This window comes from Hoplias malabaricus, chromosome 1 (genome assembly GCF_029633855.1).
Source record: "Hoplias malabaricus isolate fHopMal1 chromosome 1, fHopMal1.hap1, whole genome shotgun sequence".
NCBI lineage: Eukaryota > Metazoa > Chordata > Actinopteri > Characiformes > Erythrinidae > Hoplias > Hoplias malabaricus.
Window position 1 is genome coordinate 57539454 of NC_089800.1, and position 18157 is coordinate 57557610.

Sequence of the window (18157 nt, forward strand, 5' to 3'; positions counted from 1 at the left end):
CAGCTCCGCGCCCGTTCTCACAGATCAGCTTCACTTGTTGCACGTCCAGCTTTCACTGGAATTTTTCAGGTGAAGGGTCTACCCTCTGATAGTGAAGTCTGTTTGCTGAAGTAGACCTCCACTCTGACCCAATCAGAAACTATCTGACCAGGACAAATCTACAAAGCTTAAGCTTCCACGATGAGGAGAGGGCGGCAGTGAGACACACACCCACACTAACAAGCCTCTCAATAACTCTTTCAGTAAGACTGCTATGGAGAACAGGCTGGAGGTGCAGCTTGTGTAGGTGCAGATCAATTCAGGGCATTATCGACAGCCTTAAGAGCAGTGTGTAGGCTTGCGGTGTGAACTCTCCAGGATTAGCTAATATATTCCTGTGTGTTTGCATCATGGAAAAAGTTGTCTGCATACGCACTGAGAATAAACAAGTCACGACTAGTTTGAGTCTAGCAGTACAACAAAGGAGACGCAAACAAAGCCCTAGAGTTGTTCTTCACTTCTCATTCTCAGCAGGTCTCACTCTACAGAACACAAGATCTGTGGAAGCCAGCTGGTCAGGAACACATTTCCATCCCTAGGACACTGGGTCTGTGTACAATATGCTGCACAGGTGAGAGACAACCACAGGTTTACATCTCAACTGAGGTACTGATATCACTTGATAGAATTGATAGTAATGCTTTTATACAGAGGCATCTGAACCTTCAAAAGGCATTCAGTTGTGATACATTTCTGAACGTATTCTGATTTTGTAAACAGATTAAAATTAATTCACTGCTTTGTATCTGTATTTCACCCCAAAGTATCTTGTAGGTGCACTCCAAGTTTGTAGTTCTGGACTGAAGCGCTTCCATCTGCACAATTTCTCAGCTCTCCTCCACCCAGTCTATCAATGCTAAGGGAGAGCCATACAACAGTTACAAGACAATTCATGCCCAGCATAGGTGAGTCTAGGTGAACCTGCTCTGTAAAAGGGCTTGAGCAGAGCTTCCCAACACTGGTCCTGGAGATCCAATGCTGTGCACATTTTAACATCTATTTTACACACCATCTTCAGTTTAAGATGATAACTTAATAATGATTGATGAAGGAATCTGTAGTTAGGGATGTTGAGGAATAAAAATATTAGGTGGATGAAGTGTTTTAGGAACAGGGGGATAATTCTAAACTTCAGAGCAATTGGTCTCTAGAACCAGGTCTGGTAAACAGTGTCTAACATTTGCCAATACTAAATAAATAGAATTTACACACAGCACAAAATGCACACAAATCACTTCTATGCCATACCTGAGGTCTGTGGTGGTCCCTGTACATTAACAGATGGGAAGAGGGTCTGGTGAACTGTGCGACAGACAGACTTGGGCATAACAGTACACGTACCAACAAAAACACCTAGTGTAGAGGCACCAAAATGGTCTATTGGTGATGGCAGGTTCAATGAAGCACAGACAGTGACCTCTGCTGGTGAAATCTGAACAATGCACTAACTGCATAATACAAGAAAAGACTTTAAATAAAAATCATTTTTATTTTTAAAATAAATGCATTTTTACAGTCTAGAATCAGCAGGCCATGCACTGCCGTTCAGAACATCTGAGGCAATCGAAAAACAAAATAATATGAGGAAACATATGCTAAGCTAGCTGTTTTTTTTTTGTTGTTTTTTTTTTTTACTTCAGTTTATAGCGATCTGTATCAAACTCCAGGGCATCAAGATTTTCCTTTAACTCAGTATTTGGCTTTTAAATCACCACGAATAAATCAGACACTGACATGAGGTGACTTACCTATAAAAGGCACAGGAAAGAGTCAGCTATTACAATATTCTTCATTTATGTGTGCTAAGAAAAATAAAAGCATTTAAAAACAAACTTGGCCAATACATTACTGCAAGAGCAGACAAACGCTTGTATACTATATTTAATTTAAGGCTGTAAAAGAACTATGGAAAAGCCCTTCAAGATGGAAGTGATGAATTTTGCAGCAGCTAGACATTCATCAGATTCTTCAGACCTGGAGCTTGAGACATGCTTCATCACATTATATATATTTATATATACTTTACTCTTAAAAATCAGTAAGACCTTAACATTGGCAGGCGCACATCAGACCACACAATGCTGAATGATGGCTTTTTTCCTTCTCTTCTGGAAAAATGCACTTCCAAAAAATGACAGAAAAAAAGAAAGCAACAAAACCAACAACTGTACAATTCTATAAAACTGCGTTTTTACATTAGTTACAAAAACTAATACTTCATTTAGCATTCCTTCATATCCAGAAAAAAAAACAATTTACATTGCATGTATCTTCTCAAAACAGTGACCTATTGCTGGTGCATAACAATATAATCATTTTGAATAATACTATATGGTTTAGAATAAAGTGTGACAGATAGAAAAGCAGGCTGCACAGGAGAATTACGGAACAAGCTCTTTATGGTGCTTTGCTGGAGCAAGCTCCAGAACACAACTGATGTCACCATCACTTACTTCAAACTGAGCATTCGCTGGAGTCCAGCCCTATTTCTGATTTCCTTCTTTGTTTTCTACACAAATAAAAACACACTGGGGATACTGGGGCCATTCCTTCATCATGCTGCCTTCAGCGTGTTGTTTATGTTGTCCATTACAAAATGTTTCCTGCAACAATAAAACTGTGACTGTACTTCATAGCAGAAAAAAAGCCCAAAGGCCATACACAAACAGTTGTAGTGCTGAATGCATAACTACACAGCAAACTCAAAAGGGCCCTGGACAGGATATAAAAAAAAAATGAAGAATAAAAAAAAGCTACACAAACTACAGCTTATTCATGTAGGGACCTTTCCTTCACTGTAGAAGTGCTTGTGATATCTTCGTGTCAACAGACCTAAATAAAGTCACAGAAGTGATTGTAGTGTTGAGTGTCAGCCCTAATCCTGTAAGAGTCTCCTACCTCATTCATAATGAGAAAGACTTAATGTAGTGCCAAAGTTTCTTCATAAAAATAGCTGCTACTGTCACTGAGGCTGATTAAAATGTCTGTAGTTTTCATTAGTCAGGGAAAATGAATGAAATTATATGGCAGGAATTTGGTGTTAAATCACAGTGAAGCGGTACAGGAACTACAGAAGATTAATACACAAACGAGCACCAAGAGAACCAAAGCACTCAATTCCCCAACAATAAAACCATAACATTTCATAGTGAGTGCGGAACAGAACTGCTCATTTTTTTTCCTCTGCTGAGAAAAGCCTGAATATTACCATGAAGTGTGAAAGGGTCATGGATGTCAGTGTCAGTAGCAATTCGCAGGAAGGCAGTGATAGGTGTCCGCTGCTAATGTGACTACTACAAAAAAACTAAAAAATAAAAAACCCAAACACACATACAACAACAACAACAACACAAAGCACTCTGGAGGCCAGCAAGCAGGAGTCTCCGTGAAAGTAGCTGCTCACTTCAGGAAGCATTCTCAGATATGCCTCAGCAAGTGGTGAAGCCTTGGGCGGAGTGAGAACATTCTCCTCGTCCTCAAAGTCACATCATTAGTGTTATTAATGTGTTTGTCAGCATTAATGCAAAAAATTAATATATATAAAATAAAAGGGTGTTGTTAACTTTCAAACGATCACTGTGTGGCCATGTCAGACTCTCGGCATGGTTAAAAGAGACAAGAAAATTAATATAAGAACGTAAAACCCCAGCCATCTCTCCTCTCTCATCACTCCACTCCCTTCTGTTGGGTCATAAGCAGCTCTCAGATCCAGCCACTCGTGAGCTTGTAGAACATCTCCTCATCTAGAGACTCATTCTGGTCCTTGGCACGTGTGGACAGGAAAATATAGCCACCAATAAACTCATGCACCACCTTGCAGTCCACTTCTGCACAGATAAATGACAGACTGGGCTCATCTGCAAACTCCACTGTCACCTAAAGTCAAAAATGACAGAAATTGAGATTTCAGTTAGGAAAGGACAATAACGATTTGTCAAATCTAATTTTAAGTGGCATAAATATTGCACATTTTGAACTATATGTATGTGTTCTGCATCTCTGCATCCGAACACTAGGTGGTCATTTTTTTATTTTAACTTCAAAAGGAGAGTAACATTTACCACAAATTACAGTCTACATCCTGGGTCATTTGCTTCATCCCCTTAAAATGTTCCCTTTTCAAAGGTGATGTGTGTTACACCGGGTCTTTTCCTGGGATATAGGGTAGGGGGATAGTAGTGCTAAACAACACACCACGCTCCGTTGTAGTTAATCTGCCCAAGTGCTTAACACTTCTCTCTCACAAACAACTCTCGCCACAAAAAAATGTTATCATTTAATGAAAAAATGCTAGCAATAATACAGTGATATACACAGGATAATGAAACTTTATCTGTGTGAACCTTTAGACACTCGAGCACCTCTCTTATATCCCCAGAATGAAAGTTACAATTTAAACAAATAGAATTAGATCCAATTCATGGTATACAAAAGTGTTGCACGTCCGCCATTGTTTCCATTTCCTGCAAAGGGAAGTAAACATTTTCTATGGTGGTCAATGACATCTTAGACTTATTGAGGTAGGAAACATATGTTCATTAAATATAGCCTTTTATTCATTCATTGTCACAGTGGGGCCACAGCCAACCCAGAACCACTGGGTGCAAGTTGGGAACACACCATGGAGAGGGTGCCAGTCCTTCTCAGGGTGACACACACACACAAGTTTTGGGATTGAGGAGAGATTATGGAAACATTCATTCATTCATTCATTATCTGTAACCACTTATCCAGTTCAGGGTCGTGGTGGGTCCAGAGCCTACCTGGAATCACTGGGCGCAAGGTGGGATTACACCCTGGAGGGGGCACCAGTCCTTCACAGGGCAACACACACACACCTAAGGACAATTTTGAGTCACCAATCCACTTATCAACATGTGTTTTTGGACTGTGGGAGGAAACCGGAGCACCCGGAGGAAACCCACGCAGACACAGGGAGAACACACCACACTCCTCACAGACAGTCACCTGGAGCGGGATTATGCGCCACCGGTCCGCCCAATTATGGAAACAAAAAACTTTAAATTCTTCTTTATACTTTACACTCCACAGCTGTTTAAAGCTCAATATCAGTAAGAGAACAGCCTTACCATCTTGATTTCCCAGTTGACATTCCACTGTTTCATGTTGCTGAATCGCCAGGTCTTGATGGCGTCTCTGGTGCTAGCGTCAATTCGGATCAGTCTATTGTATGTGATGCCAATTAGCTCCTCCCTCTTACTCCCTTGGAATCTTAGAAAGACACAGAAAACATGATAATTAAGACTTAAATATACAGTAATCAAGACTGAACAAACTGTTACCATGCCAGCAAAACTTGTCTTTTATAAACACAATTAAATCAAATAAGAAAACAATCAAACAGGTGTGTCCATTTATAATGACACACAAAAACATCTGCAGGAACCGAGGCGTATGGACGCCGATAAATACGATTATAAAGACTGAGGAGAAAACACTCACTTGGCCAGAAAATGAGTGATCCCAAACTCTGGTAGTGACTGCCAGGCCTGAATGAAACGCATCTTGGCCTCGATCAGACTCATCTGAGCCACATTTTGATGGGCCTCCAGGATACGAGCTGAAATCTGAAGAAAAAACACACACACAAAACACACTGTCAACACTTCCAGTTACTAAGCAGCTCCCTCACCATCAACCACATGCACACCCACCAACACGGAGCAATAGCTGATGTCACGGGTCGTCGTGGTCACAAATACTTCATGCCATTACCAAACAGTCACCAAGCATGCCACACATGGCAGACATTAAAGTTCCACACAGGCGTGGAGTTAAGGTGATGAGGCAGACAGGCTCTCCACCCCTGAGAGAGGCCTCAGTGGTCAAGACCACACTAAAGCTCCACTACAGTCCAGGTCTAGATTGGCCCCATGGCTAATGACTCACTACAACAAACACAAATAAACAGAGACGTGCCTCGTCTGCCTTAAACTCCTCTCACTTTCCCCCATTTCATATTTTCAGGACAGATACCACCACCACTTATTCCCCAGTGTCTGAAAATTCATAGGCCAATAGCACTAAGAAGAGATTCAAGGTGAGTAAAAACAGCCACTAAAAAGATGCTTCACACTACAAAACAAATGAAATGAGTTAGTAGAAGAGTGTCAAAAATAAAAGTGAGTTACAAAGACAAATATCACCACAACTGACAAGCAGTATTCACTTACCAGGTCCCTGATATAGCCTGGCTGAAGAAGGGCAGGGGCAGGAGGAGAGTAACAGGAGGAAAGAAATAAAGAACAGGAATAATATAAATAAATATATAAAGCAAGTGAGAAGCAGCAAACAAGCAGACAATATCAGAGTAGCGCTGAGAGTAGTGCTTTTAAAAAAAGAACAAAAAATAAAGGGGGGGGGGGCATCAGGAATACAAAGTTCATGCAGTAGTCTCCAGCTCAAGGCACAGGAAGAAGAGGCAGGATAAACAATAAGAAACATTAATACAAAACATGTGTGTTAAGTATGGTAATACAGTAATTCCCTTCCCCTGTACTGGACTGCATTGAAGACTGTACAGTTGTTCTCTTCAGTTAATATACCTTAACATAGAAACTTAAACTAAGAACCTGAAAATGAGAAAAACAAATATAGTCTGTTGAAGACAGTTATGAAATAATATCAAATGGTGCCCAAACGTTACAACAACCTTAAACACATTCAGGGAAACTGTAATTCAGTTTTTTAAGGAAGGTTCCATCTTAGGTGTTGCTTTTTTTCTGCTGTTCATGATAGAAACAATCATTCTATTTCTTTCTCTCAGAATTAGAAAAATACAAATTTGCTTCCAGTATCATTGAACATAACTTGTTTATTATATACAAACAATTTTGTATGTTTAGTTCCCAGTGAACAGTTATATTTAATGACTTTAACGCTATAAATATTATGTATTATGTACTATTCCCAGTTTCCACCAGGGGGAGCTACACAACCTATATTAAACCTTAGACTCAGGCCCCGCCATTTGGCTCCGTCTTTGTTTTTTGTTATTTGTCATGTCTCTTTCACCAAACTACTTAGCCAAAATGGTCTATTCTAGCCTCTGAGTTCTCAGAGATGTGCTAATTAAGAAACTCATCAGGGATTCAAAGAGAAAGGGGGCTGTTAAGTAAGAGAAACCCAGTTAATTGGCAAAAGAAATAGCAAAAAAGGAGGGGAAAGGAGAGCCTGCATTTTCTGCACAGCTGAGAGTGGCTGCTGTTTGTCCCAGGGTCTTTTCTCACTCTGCATTCACAAGCAGCTCTCATTTCCTGCTGCTTTCCCGCCTGTTTTCTGCAGCCCCACCCCCCAAAGTCCAGAGGACAGGCTCAGGGGATCAGGCAGCTCCAAGGCTTTCATGTAACGACGGCAGGGTGGGGAGCAGCTGGGAGGAGAGGCGAACGCTACCAGCCACCACCCTTCAGAAAAACTGCAAATTCTGGACTGCAGCCAGGGCCACTGCCCATGTGCTCACTCATTACGGCCTAGTGGACTATCTGTTTCCCTCTCTCCCGCTTTCTCCTCTTCCTGTTTCCAAGTGGAGTAAAAAAAAACATGGCACACTATTTTGAAAAATAGCATGGTGCACTCATAACTGTTACATTCAGAATTGCTGAGCTCTGGTGCTAGACACTGAATATTCCACACTTGCAACAAACTGCAGAGATTGTAGATTTTTTTCCCCTCCTTCTTAATAAGGCATTTCCTGCCATTTCCTGCGCTGCTATTTTATAGCCTCCTCAGCATTCTGCAGTGATGCCAGGCTCTGAAAGTGCGTACACACACACACACACCACTTCTGACTCATCATTTAATGAGGCTGCACCTTCACAAACAACAAGCCAATGCCATCTAATCACTTACACATTGGGCACATTCAAATAGAGTCATAACATCTATCAAGACACACTGCCATGTGCCGCACTATGCTATAATTTAACCTTAACCATTTACATATGTACCACAAACTGAGCCCTACAATGCAGGCTGTGTGTATTTGATCCTACTTACTAAACTTTTGTTGTTCTGCTGTTGTTTTGTATGAGTGTGTCCTGAATGTTATAAAATGTATCCCTCCATGTTATATCTTTAGAGTAAAAAGGAATATATTCACTCTGTCATTCAAAATGACAGGATAAAAAAAAAGTGAAAAAAAGAGGTGATGTAGTTTGCAAGAGTAGCTGCATTCCTCTAGAGCACAGTCTGATGCTAGTCACCCAGCTGGGAGGCCTCAAACCCTTTCATCAGGCAAATCAACTCTACACTTCAGTCTCCTTCAGCCTCTCCCCCTCGTTCAGTTCTTTGATTTCTCAAACTTTTTTCAGTCTTGTTTGCTTTTTGCCTGTCTATCTCATATCTCTTTCCAATAACATGCTTAAAATGACCTCTACAGAACTTCAGTTCAATTTTACAGTGATATTTCACTGTGCATTGTTGAATGGAAAGGTTACTGGTCTGAATTCAAAACTACATGTACTCTGGTACTTACATCTGCTTTCCATCACATAATGTTACTGTCAAAGTAGGTGTGGTTATCTGGAGGTTTTGTGGGTGTGACAGGACTTCTCAAGAACATCAATGGAGGTGTTCCACTTTGCCATGTTTTCCCTGGCATTTGTGTTTTCACGTGAAGTCAAAGAGACAATTTTTTTGTGACATATTTTTTGACAATCAGTAGTGAATATCCTCCACAAAAGGTGCGATTCAAATTCATTATTCATTACCTTTCAACATTTGTGTTGTATTCAAACAGAATACCCAAGTATCAAATGCTTCAGAAAAGTAGATAATCAATGTCAGTAATGTGATTTTTAGAGAAAAAATAAAGGGGGAAATTATGACTCCAAGCCACGAGGTGAAGACATCCTGAATTCCACATTTTAGGTCCATTACTTTTCATTAGTTGGAACGGTGAGCAGCTGAAACCACAAACATCATCATTTTCACATTTGCAGTTACCTGTTTGTTCTTGTACTTCTTCAGGTACCGCGGTGACACAAGACACTCAGGGTTGATGTCAGTTGTGATCGGCTCAATAATTTGTGGGTCAGGGTTCATATGCTGCATCTTCAGAAATGAGAGGATGTTCTGGACCTCCAAGTTGTAGGAGCTGTCTGCCATTGTCTTTCCTTTGGAGGCCAGGCGACAGGCAGCCATCCACTGTGCATACTGCTTCTCCTAAAAATAAAGGAGAGGGCAACAGCATTGAATGAATATCACATAAAATCTCCTTTTCTGTTCTGAAGAAACTTCAGCATATGACTCAAACTTAATGCTCTTCAATTGAGTTATAAGAGCATTTGTGAAGCGAGAAAGTGTTGCTCACAGTGTCACATCTTAGCCAGATCTCATTCATGCCATCTGCAACTGGGATTAGCAACTTAATGTTGAACTTCTGACCAGAAATATTGACATCTGGTGTCACCTCACAACCTGTAAAAATGAACAAAAAGATGATGTACTTTCTGTTAAGCACTAGAAAAAAGGAGACATTTTGAAGTAGACTTACCTCTCAGGTTCATCTGGTGTGCGGGAATGCCATGGGCCTCCTCACGGCTCTTGTAACAAGAAATTGTGATGTCCTTGAATGTGCACCAGTACTGCTTGGGTCCTTTCAATGTCAGTTTCTTTGGCCTGAAAGAGAGAACATTCTCTCCATGTTAAGAATGCTTCTTAAAAGGGAATTCAGGCAAAGTGCAGAGCTCTTCTGAGTTCCCAAGCTTATTCAGCATAAACTCTACTTCTGAAATCATTTCAAGTATATACAAACCAGCCAATAAATAAAACACACTGACTCCACAAATTAATATCAAACTTCAGGTACAGAGCCAACAGCAGCCTTAATAATACTGCACATATTCTGCTAGCGTTTACTTACTTGAAGACTTTAACATAGTCAGCCAGTTCAGGAATGGATGTAATATCACCCTGAAATAGAGAAGAATAAGGGACACAACTGATGATTGTATTGAAGGATTATATTAAAATTTGACTCAATAAAAACAATAAATAAATAAACAAACCATTGCATAAATTTGCTTTAAATGTTGGACACAATGCAATGTAGATAGCAAAGATTTGTAGGAAGAATTAACTAAATTACCAGAGTATTTGAGGTCTTCCCTCCCTCCAAAGTGATCTCCAGATCGGATAATGCAGCATCAACTTCGTCCACCTCCTTCTCACTGTTGTTCATATGATTGTCCGAAGACATGATAGACAGTTTGTTGATGTGATACTAAAAAAAACAAAAGAAATAACACATTTGAGTGCTCCAAAGTAAGGCTAGATTTTCATAAACAGTAACTGTTTAAATACTGACCATTACACAAAAAAGTGGAAAAAAAATCTGGAGTTAGTAACTGCAGTTACTGAACCCCGATGATCTAATCTTCCACTCCAAATTGTTTACATCAATTTGATGACTCTGAGTACAGATGTGAATGCTTTCATGTGGTCTGCAACTGTAACTTTTTTGTGTGTGTGATTGACTCATATAAAGCACGGAACAGTGGGGAGAAATGACAATGGAGTTGTTAGACCCACCTCTAAATACAACTTGTTGACAACAGGTATTTATACTGTCACATAGCCACCCCCACACTCCCCTGAACATGAATGAGCAGATGGTCTGAGAGCACATATTTTAAGGCACTGCATTACACTACCACTACCATAGACAACTCGGGTTTCAAAATGAAGGGGGAAAAAAAAAATTGTCCTTACATCACTACCACCAGCTCTGTGGCCTCGATCCAGAATAAAATAATCACCTAATTACAGGATTTGCAAGTTACTTGTGTCATAAAATCTGCTGTATTTTCACACATACCAATAACCCCACATATCATCACAATCAGCTGATATTACTGCAGGTCGATTTATCAGTCAGGCTATTAGATACCACTGTGCTTAGCTTTAACAATGATATCCACTAGCCTCCTCTCTGAAATTACTTAGAGACATTCTCAAACCCAGTAAGCCTGACACCCAACTCCAAACAGATGACAAAACGTAATGAGGGTTGTGTTATTGAGAGGCAGCACGATCTAATTTAAACTCCCTAGTAGCCAGCATTTTAGGTGCAAAGAAATACTAGAACCCTAGACACACCTCAACAAATCTCATGCTGAAAAACTAACACCATTTCAGCATGGTTGATGGAGAGGGATGGCAGTTAGGCTGGGTGGTCCAGCCCTGTTGCATCTCCCATCCATCGGACACCCACTCTATATATACATACACACGGGGGGTGAAGACAGTGTGGCGTCCTCGGGTCTTGTCACTCAGCTCTTTTACGATGGTCTGAAATAGCAGGGCCCTTCCAAAGCCAAAGGGGCTTCTGAAAGGGGTAATGGGGCTTCTATAACCTAGAACCTAAATTCTTACTGAAAGCCTTCTTTAAATCCCAGACTAATATCCAAATTCCTTTAGATTTCACTGACATACATTCTTTTAAAAGCTTATATGCAAGATACGTTCCAATTCACAAATTGTGATTTGAATTTGCAAAAAATACACAGACCTGAGTTATTTTTTAAAATCATTTTGGGTACAGTTAAATGATATTATTATTAGTCAAAGTTGTTTCTGTTGAGCCAAATACAAATAGTGTGATAAAGCAGTTTTGCTGTAAACACTCTAAATGTATCCTTTTTTTGTGGCCTGCAGAAAGAAAACCAAGCCAAAAACAAAGCACTCACTAGCCTACAGGCACAAGGCCTATTCAATTCATTAACAGTGTAGCAGGGCAGGGAGCCCAAAGTAAACACTGTACGCTCTCTCATCACTGGCTTACTAGGCAATCCTAACAGCCTAATATGGCTTTGGAAATGCACCTCCCACCATCTGGAATCCAAACAGACTGACAGACAGACACACATGCAGTTAAGTCCTTACTCTTACTTACCTGGAGGGCAGCAAACATCATCATTTCTTCCTCAGTGCACTCGATTTCCTCCAGCAGGATGGCCCATTTGGCCTGCTCATACAGCTGGTTCACCCGGATGGCATCATACTGCAGGGGGAAAAAGAGACAGTATTAACCCCCAAGTAGATGCCCATACCAGCTGAGTAAACAAGACACCTCTGAAAGCCATTTCCTCTGTCATACACCCACTGTGTCAGCTGCAACAACTACCTGTCTAAAGCAGCCTAGTGGGCTGCTGATTACAAGCAAAAACATAACAGCTTACAGTCACAAAATGGCAAATATAAGGATCAAACAAAGCATATTTACATGAAAATTTCATTTAAATATGTAAGATTTAATATTGAGGCATGATGCCTGTGATTAATTCTGATCACCTGAACATCAATGAAAACATCATCTACAGCTACAAAACAGAGATTAAAAATATAATAATAAAATCATCATTAACCTTAGGATTAAGGTCGAAAAAGCTGTGATATTTAAACCGCAAAAGAAGAACCTCATTCTCCTTCACATCCTGTTCCATCAGAGACCTGGATGAGTCCAACCACCTTCAGAGAAAACAGAAGATAAAGCTAAATTACCCCCTGACCCTCATAAATCACAGAGCCCACAGTCAGTTCTATCACAATACAGCACTTACCCCTGATTAATCTTGGCCTTATCCAGGAGAGAGGGTGGTTTGTAGAGTTTGACCAGTATGTCGGGAGAAGAGATGGGCTGACTAACAGCAAGGATGCCAGGATTACCCTCAGATAAAGGGCTGTCTCCAAACCAGGCTGAGGTCGGGGAAAGTGGGCTGCCATCTCGAGAATCATAAGTGGGAGTCATGGTCTTGCTGTAGAGGCCTGGACTTGAGTAGATGCTCCCTGAAATGGAATTTGCCAATTAGCATTTTGCTGTCCATTTAAACTGCACTTGGTAATATCGTGTTGTTTTCTGTAACATATATTTGTAATAAAAAAAATAAATAAATAAATAAATAAATACATCAAGCATTCTCCTGCTCTTTTGTCATTTTATGGTAAATTAGAAATTAAGAATTTATCAGCCAACATTGAAATCACCATGTTTAAATCTTCTAAACCAAAATTCACACATACTTTTTAAAAACAATATTATCCCCTAGAACAGAATAAATAGAGGCATGTGTTTTGCATTGCATTTTCCAGCCCTCATAAATGCCGTGGTAAATAAATTCTTCTCACTTGCCCAAGTAATTAATTCTTAGGGTTTTTAAATAAAATGATAATTGCCATTTTTAATACTAAGCAACAGTTACCATAAAATGACTAAATTGGTGGATTAAAAAAAAATACAATTATATGTTACACAAAGGAACTTCAAAACATATTTGTAAAGCTAATAAATGCTTAGATATATGTACAGTGAAACACAAACACACTAACTGTAGCCCAGGACTAAAGAGGAGGTCAATGAAATTTTCCTAAAACTTTGAACTTTAGCCCAGGACTTTGTAACAGGAATATGTAAAGTGATCCTTCACAAAAGCTGTGAGAGAGATTAACACAACCCAATGCAGTGCCAGCACATCACTTCAAAATCAACCACACCAGCTGCTCACACAGTCAAAAATGTGCTTTCAATAAATTCATAACTTTAAGCAGTTTAATTCTGAACAAGGAAACATGCAGATGCACATGAACCATTTTCAGCATCGTTGGTATGCACAGCAAAAAAGCACAATCAGAAGCATGAGGGGGTCTTGGAGCTCAGTATGGCTTGTACAAGTGAACAAAAATAAGCAAATAAAATTCAAATGAAAAGCAACCTATCTTTAATTATTCATTCTAGGATCACAGGTTCAACCACATCCACCACATTAAATCAACTGTGCAGCACAAACCACAGACCATGTTTGTACACACACACTTCTATCTTAACTTCAATTGTAGATATCTACCACAATAACAGCTACCAATAGACTTGGGTACGGATCCATGCAAGAAGTTACTTTCCTTGGCTGAGGGTGCCTCCAGCCTTTTAGGGTGGAATGAGTTACATAAGTGTCTCTTCAGCTGTTTTTAAGTTGAACTTAAAGACTTACATTTTCAAATGTGCTTTTATTTCTTAACTCATTATTAAGACCGTTCTATTTATACTGTTTTATTTATTCCCATTTTTTTATGTTTGGTAAAGCATCTTGAGATTACACATTCATTAAAGGGTGCTATAAGAATACATTTTTATTATTATTATGAATGAGAGTAGATAAAACCACATACATTGAGACTATTTTACTATAGTCTTCCCAACTTGAGCAGAAGAATGCATGGGATATGTTATGAATATGCCTACATTATTATAATTATCAAGAAACATCAAATAATAACACCACATTTAACACTTTTGTTTTGGTGCGAGTGCTAATTTCAGAGGTATACAGAGTGATGTATAGAGATTGAAAGAATGAACTACGCATACTCTTCAAAAAAAAATTCAGTGGAGAACTTGCTACTGAATTGCACTATTGTCCCCAGCTGCTTAAAACAGCAATTTCCTATACTCCTCCTATTAAAATTATAAGAAACACGCAGTGCTCGGTGTTACAGGTCTAAAAAAAAGTATAAGTGGCTAGTATATAAACAGCAACAAGAACTGATTTCATGGCATAATACACATAAAATAAACTGAAATAGTCAAAAAATCCCAAAATCATCATGCCTGCAAACTTGGTCAATGCTGAATTAGATTCATTAATGTATGCCTTAATTCTTTATGAATGCCATATAACCTTGCACCCTTTCCAATGCTCTGGCAAGAAGGCCCTGGGCTGAAAAGGTGGGCAGGCCAAGCCACCAATGTGACAGTGTGAAGCCACAGTGATTCGAAAAGACAGGAAGTGGCTTGTGTAGGGGGAGAGGTCATGAGAAAAGGGAGAGGGCCAGAGGAAGAGTGCATCTACAGGCCTTTAGGGAGGACTTGTGGAGGTTCTCATAAACTCAGCAGAAGGTCACTGAAGGGTTTTCCGCTCCCTAAAGGAATGTTAGGATCGTAGAGAAAGCTGATAAGGTCTGCAGGCCTGCTGAGAGAGCAGCAGGTCGCTGTGTTTACTCTACCCAGTTTACGGTTTACAGATAGTCAGCTCAGCCTGGCTTTAAGAATGTTAATATCTCCTAAATCCTAAATCACACACGGACTCTCTGAATAAGCACACTGAGTCCCAGAGTTTGTTTGCCCACAAACAATCAATAAAATCAGCATGAGTAAATATTCATCCCATTGTGAGCCAGCATATTTTTGCAAAATATTTTATACACAAATTAGTAAATATAGTGCTTTAAGGCTCCGAACAACAAAACTCCTTTAAAAAGGTAGAAGGGAAATTACTTAAGTTGGAAGCCAATCTGGTGCATGACGAACAACTTCTCACTATGTTCTTATGCTGGCCACAGTTTCAAAGGATGGATTCACCAGGGAATAGATCTATAAATGGTTTAGGGAAAAGAAAGTGAGATGCAAAACAAAAAGCAGTGAGCAAAACCCTTCCATGTTTCCTATGGGCATGGTCCATCACATGCCTGCATTCAACCGAGATCCTGTTCCAGCATTTGGTTTGTGAGGGGAAGCAGTGCCAAGAAGCACAGAGAAACAGAAAGCCTTACCTTTCACAGGTCCGATGTATACTATCTCAGATGCTGGAGGGAAAAAGGAGGAAAAGCAGAGGTAAAGAAACAAAAAGAAAGAGGACAGATTAAAGAGATTAATGAGCAGGAATGAAAGAAAAAGGTTAGAGACCATAGAGAAAGAGAACTGGACAACCTCATTGATGGAAACCAGTCTGAAATCTCAGAGTGTGACTCACTTTGCCTTTGCTCATGCTGACGGACATGGAGAAAATAGAGTATGAACATATGCAACTTGGTGCCAGCAACCCTTTACAGTCTATGACTCAACCTGAAGAGCTTACTAACCAGACTGGAGAGCAAACCAAGCCTGTCCCATAGCCTAGGTAAAGCATAGTCATTTTAACCATCACACATCATTTTGTACCACAACCAAAATGTTCAAAAGGTCCTCCTAGCAACAAAGCAGAGACAACAGCTGCAGGAAGGGGGGTGGGGGGGTTGGTTGTCTGAGGTTGTGAAAAAGGACACCAAAGTTCAGCTCTAGCTTGAATACACAATCCACAAAAGAAACCCACAATTTACACTCTGACACCTCGAGCCTGGTGTTTCTTGATCCTACTGCCAGAGTTCACCAAGTTGCCTTATTTGACCACTTGCCTTGTTACAACCACGCTGCTAAAACTACAGAGCCTTAATTTGGTCAATTTTCTTCAAGTAAACAGTATATGGCAACATCAATCAGAGTAAGAGTCCTCCTCCTAATGGGTGGAGTTGAGGCCTCACTCCAGATTCACTCGACTTCATCAGGCCGATCTTTATCGGACGGCTCAACCCCTTCCCAGTGGGGTGTAAACAGTAGTCCTTGAAACTCGTTTCCTGTTGAGCGGGAATGGCCCACAGAAGCTCCAATTACGTCCTCAGAATAAGAGCCTTTGTAGAGGAAAACATGGAAATCTCTTTTAACCTCAATACACCATGCAGGCCCCCTACTCTATTCTAATAAGTGTCAGCCTGGGGTTAAATGCTAATAATGAAAGAACAAGAGCAGGATTGACAGTGGCAGCCCAAGCCCAGAAAAAGTCACCCTGCACACTGGCCCTTGCAACCCCTCTGCTCCAGGCCTTAGGCCCGTGGGCTGCATCTGCGTGTGGGATGCCTGTTCTGGGGCCCTGGGGTGGGGCATGGGTGGGACAATGAACTCCATTCATGGAGTCTTGGCAGCGACTCTTGCTGAGATAGTGGCTTGCTTCTGTGCCTCTTAAAGTGGGCTTACTTCATCACTATGGGGCGTAGCATAGCGGCTGCCTGGTCTGTTTCAAAATGGCAGTGTGACCAAAAATGTGTGGAATCTAAAATATTCTTTCCCCAGAGCCAAAGACCACGCAGTGCGATTGCAAATCATATGTCTGTTCCAAGCCCACACATTCGTATTTCAGAAGTCTCTAAAAATAACAATAATGCTTTTGTTTTCCTACAGAGCAACAACTAATATGTGAACAGGATATCTATTGGTGATCCTATCAGGTGAGGTGTAAATGTACCTGATCCAGGGGTGAGTAGAGGGCCTTCCAGCTCTAAAGCCTCCTCTTCATACTCCTCCAGCTTTTTCTTTTTCTTCTTGGGGTCACGGGGCTTCCTCAGCAGAGACAACTCCTCAGGGTGGCGGATATCTGCAAAACAAAAGGAGTTATTATGGTCGAAGTCTCACTGGCCAACCCACAGAGCACATCCAACCAGATGCACATAACTCTGCCTAGCATAAAACACAGTTTTTCTGTCAGATGCCTGTGTAAAGATAACATTTAGAGGTGGGTTAAATGTAGGCTCAGAATAAACCTCAGTACACTTGGGAAAGAAAGAAGCAGGGCGAGGGGGGGGGATCTGGAGAAATCACAGCAGAGGTGCAATCACACCCATCTGTGAGCATGGCCAACTAAATCTCTCCCACTCTCGTCCCAAAGCAAAGCAAAGCAAAAGGTGTTACATTTATTGCAAACACAGTTACAAGGCACACAGATAATGAATATTTTTTCAGAGCAGAATGGTCAGCAGGCTTACAGAACTGACAACCGTACAAAATATTTTAATTTGTTAGAAAAACATGAAAGATAAATACTGACAGAGTTGCCTTGTCACTAAGTGGAATGCATTAAAGAGTAATCTACGCAGACTATCATTATACCTTGCTTAATTGTGTAAGGCTAGTAGTAAAAATGGTGTTTTTCCACTGCATTGTGCCTACACGACTCTCTTGCTTTTCCACTAGTCAAATCTGGCACTTGATCCCTGGAACCAGGTACTTTTTTTAGTCCCTGGTCCTTTGCAGTCCCAACCGAGCTGAGTAGGTACTAAATCTTGATGTGTGAACCTTGCAGAGTGCTGATTGGCCAGATAGACCGGTCAATCACCATGAAATGCAGAGGTCCAGCACAAACAAGCTGCTATGTAAAATCTCTAAAGTTACAGCAGCTATCACTTTTGTTTTTATCCGACTTGCAACAGCAGCCCGTAACATTACCCTGAAGCGTTTTGAAGGGGCTCAAACAATCCTTGGGCTGAAAGTGCTACAAGGAATATGGATCCGTGGGAA

General features: G+C 40.5%; 1 protein-coding gene across 4 annotated transcripts in view; it reads right to left on the reverse strand.

Annotated features, from left to right (window-relative positions):
- Positions 1 to 1547: 1547 nt before the first annotated feature.
- Positions 1548 to 18157, reverse strand: part of fermt2 (FERM domain containing kindlin 2) — a 37203-nt gene continuing 20593 nt past the window's right edge. Inside the window, exons 4-17 of one of the 4 annotated variants that reach the window (XM_066667764.1) lie at positions 17109 to 17237; positions 15604 to 15636; positions 12621 to 12846; positions 12426 to 12528; positions 11954 to 12061; positions 10148 to 10282; positions 9923 to 9972; positions 9554 to 9678; positions 9371 to 9477; positions 9004 to 9222; positions 6234 to 6254; positions 5503 to 5627; positions 5130 to 5271; positions 1548 to 3915 (exon numbers count right to left, since the gene is read on the reverse strand). In XM_066667764.1, the coding sequence (XP_066523861.1) occupies positions 3742 to 3915; positions 5130 to 5271; positions 5503 to 5627; positions 6234 to 6254; positions 9004 to 9222; positions 9371 to 9477; positions 9554 to 9678; positions 9923 to 9972; positions 10148 to 10282; positions 11954 to 12061; positions 12426 to 12528; positions 12621 to 12846; positions 15604 to 15636; positions 17109 to 17237 (1697 nt within the window). In that variant the 3' untranslated portion in view covers positions 1548 to 3741. The remainder of the gene's footprint in view (positions 3916 to 5129; positions 5272 to 5502; positions 5628 to 6233; positions 6255 to 9003; positions 9223 to 9370; positions 9478 to 9553; positions 9679 to 9922; positions 9973 to 10147; positions 10283 to 11953; positions 12062 to 12425; positions 12529 to 12620; positions 12847 to 15603; positions 15637 to 17108; positions 17238 to 18157) is intronic. The other 3 variants (XM_066667781.1, XM_066667771.1, XM_066667791.1) reach the window with 3 other exon arrangements.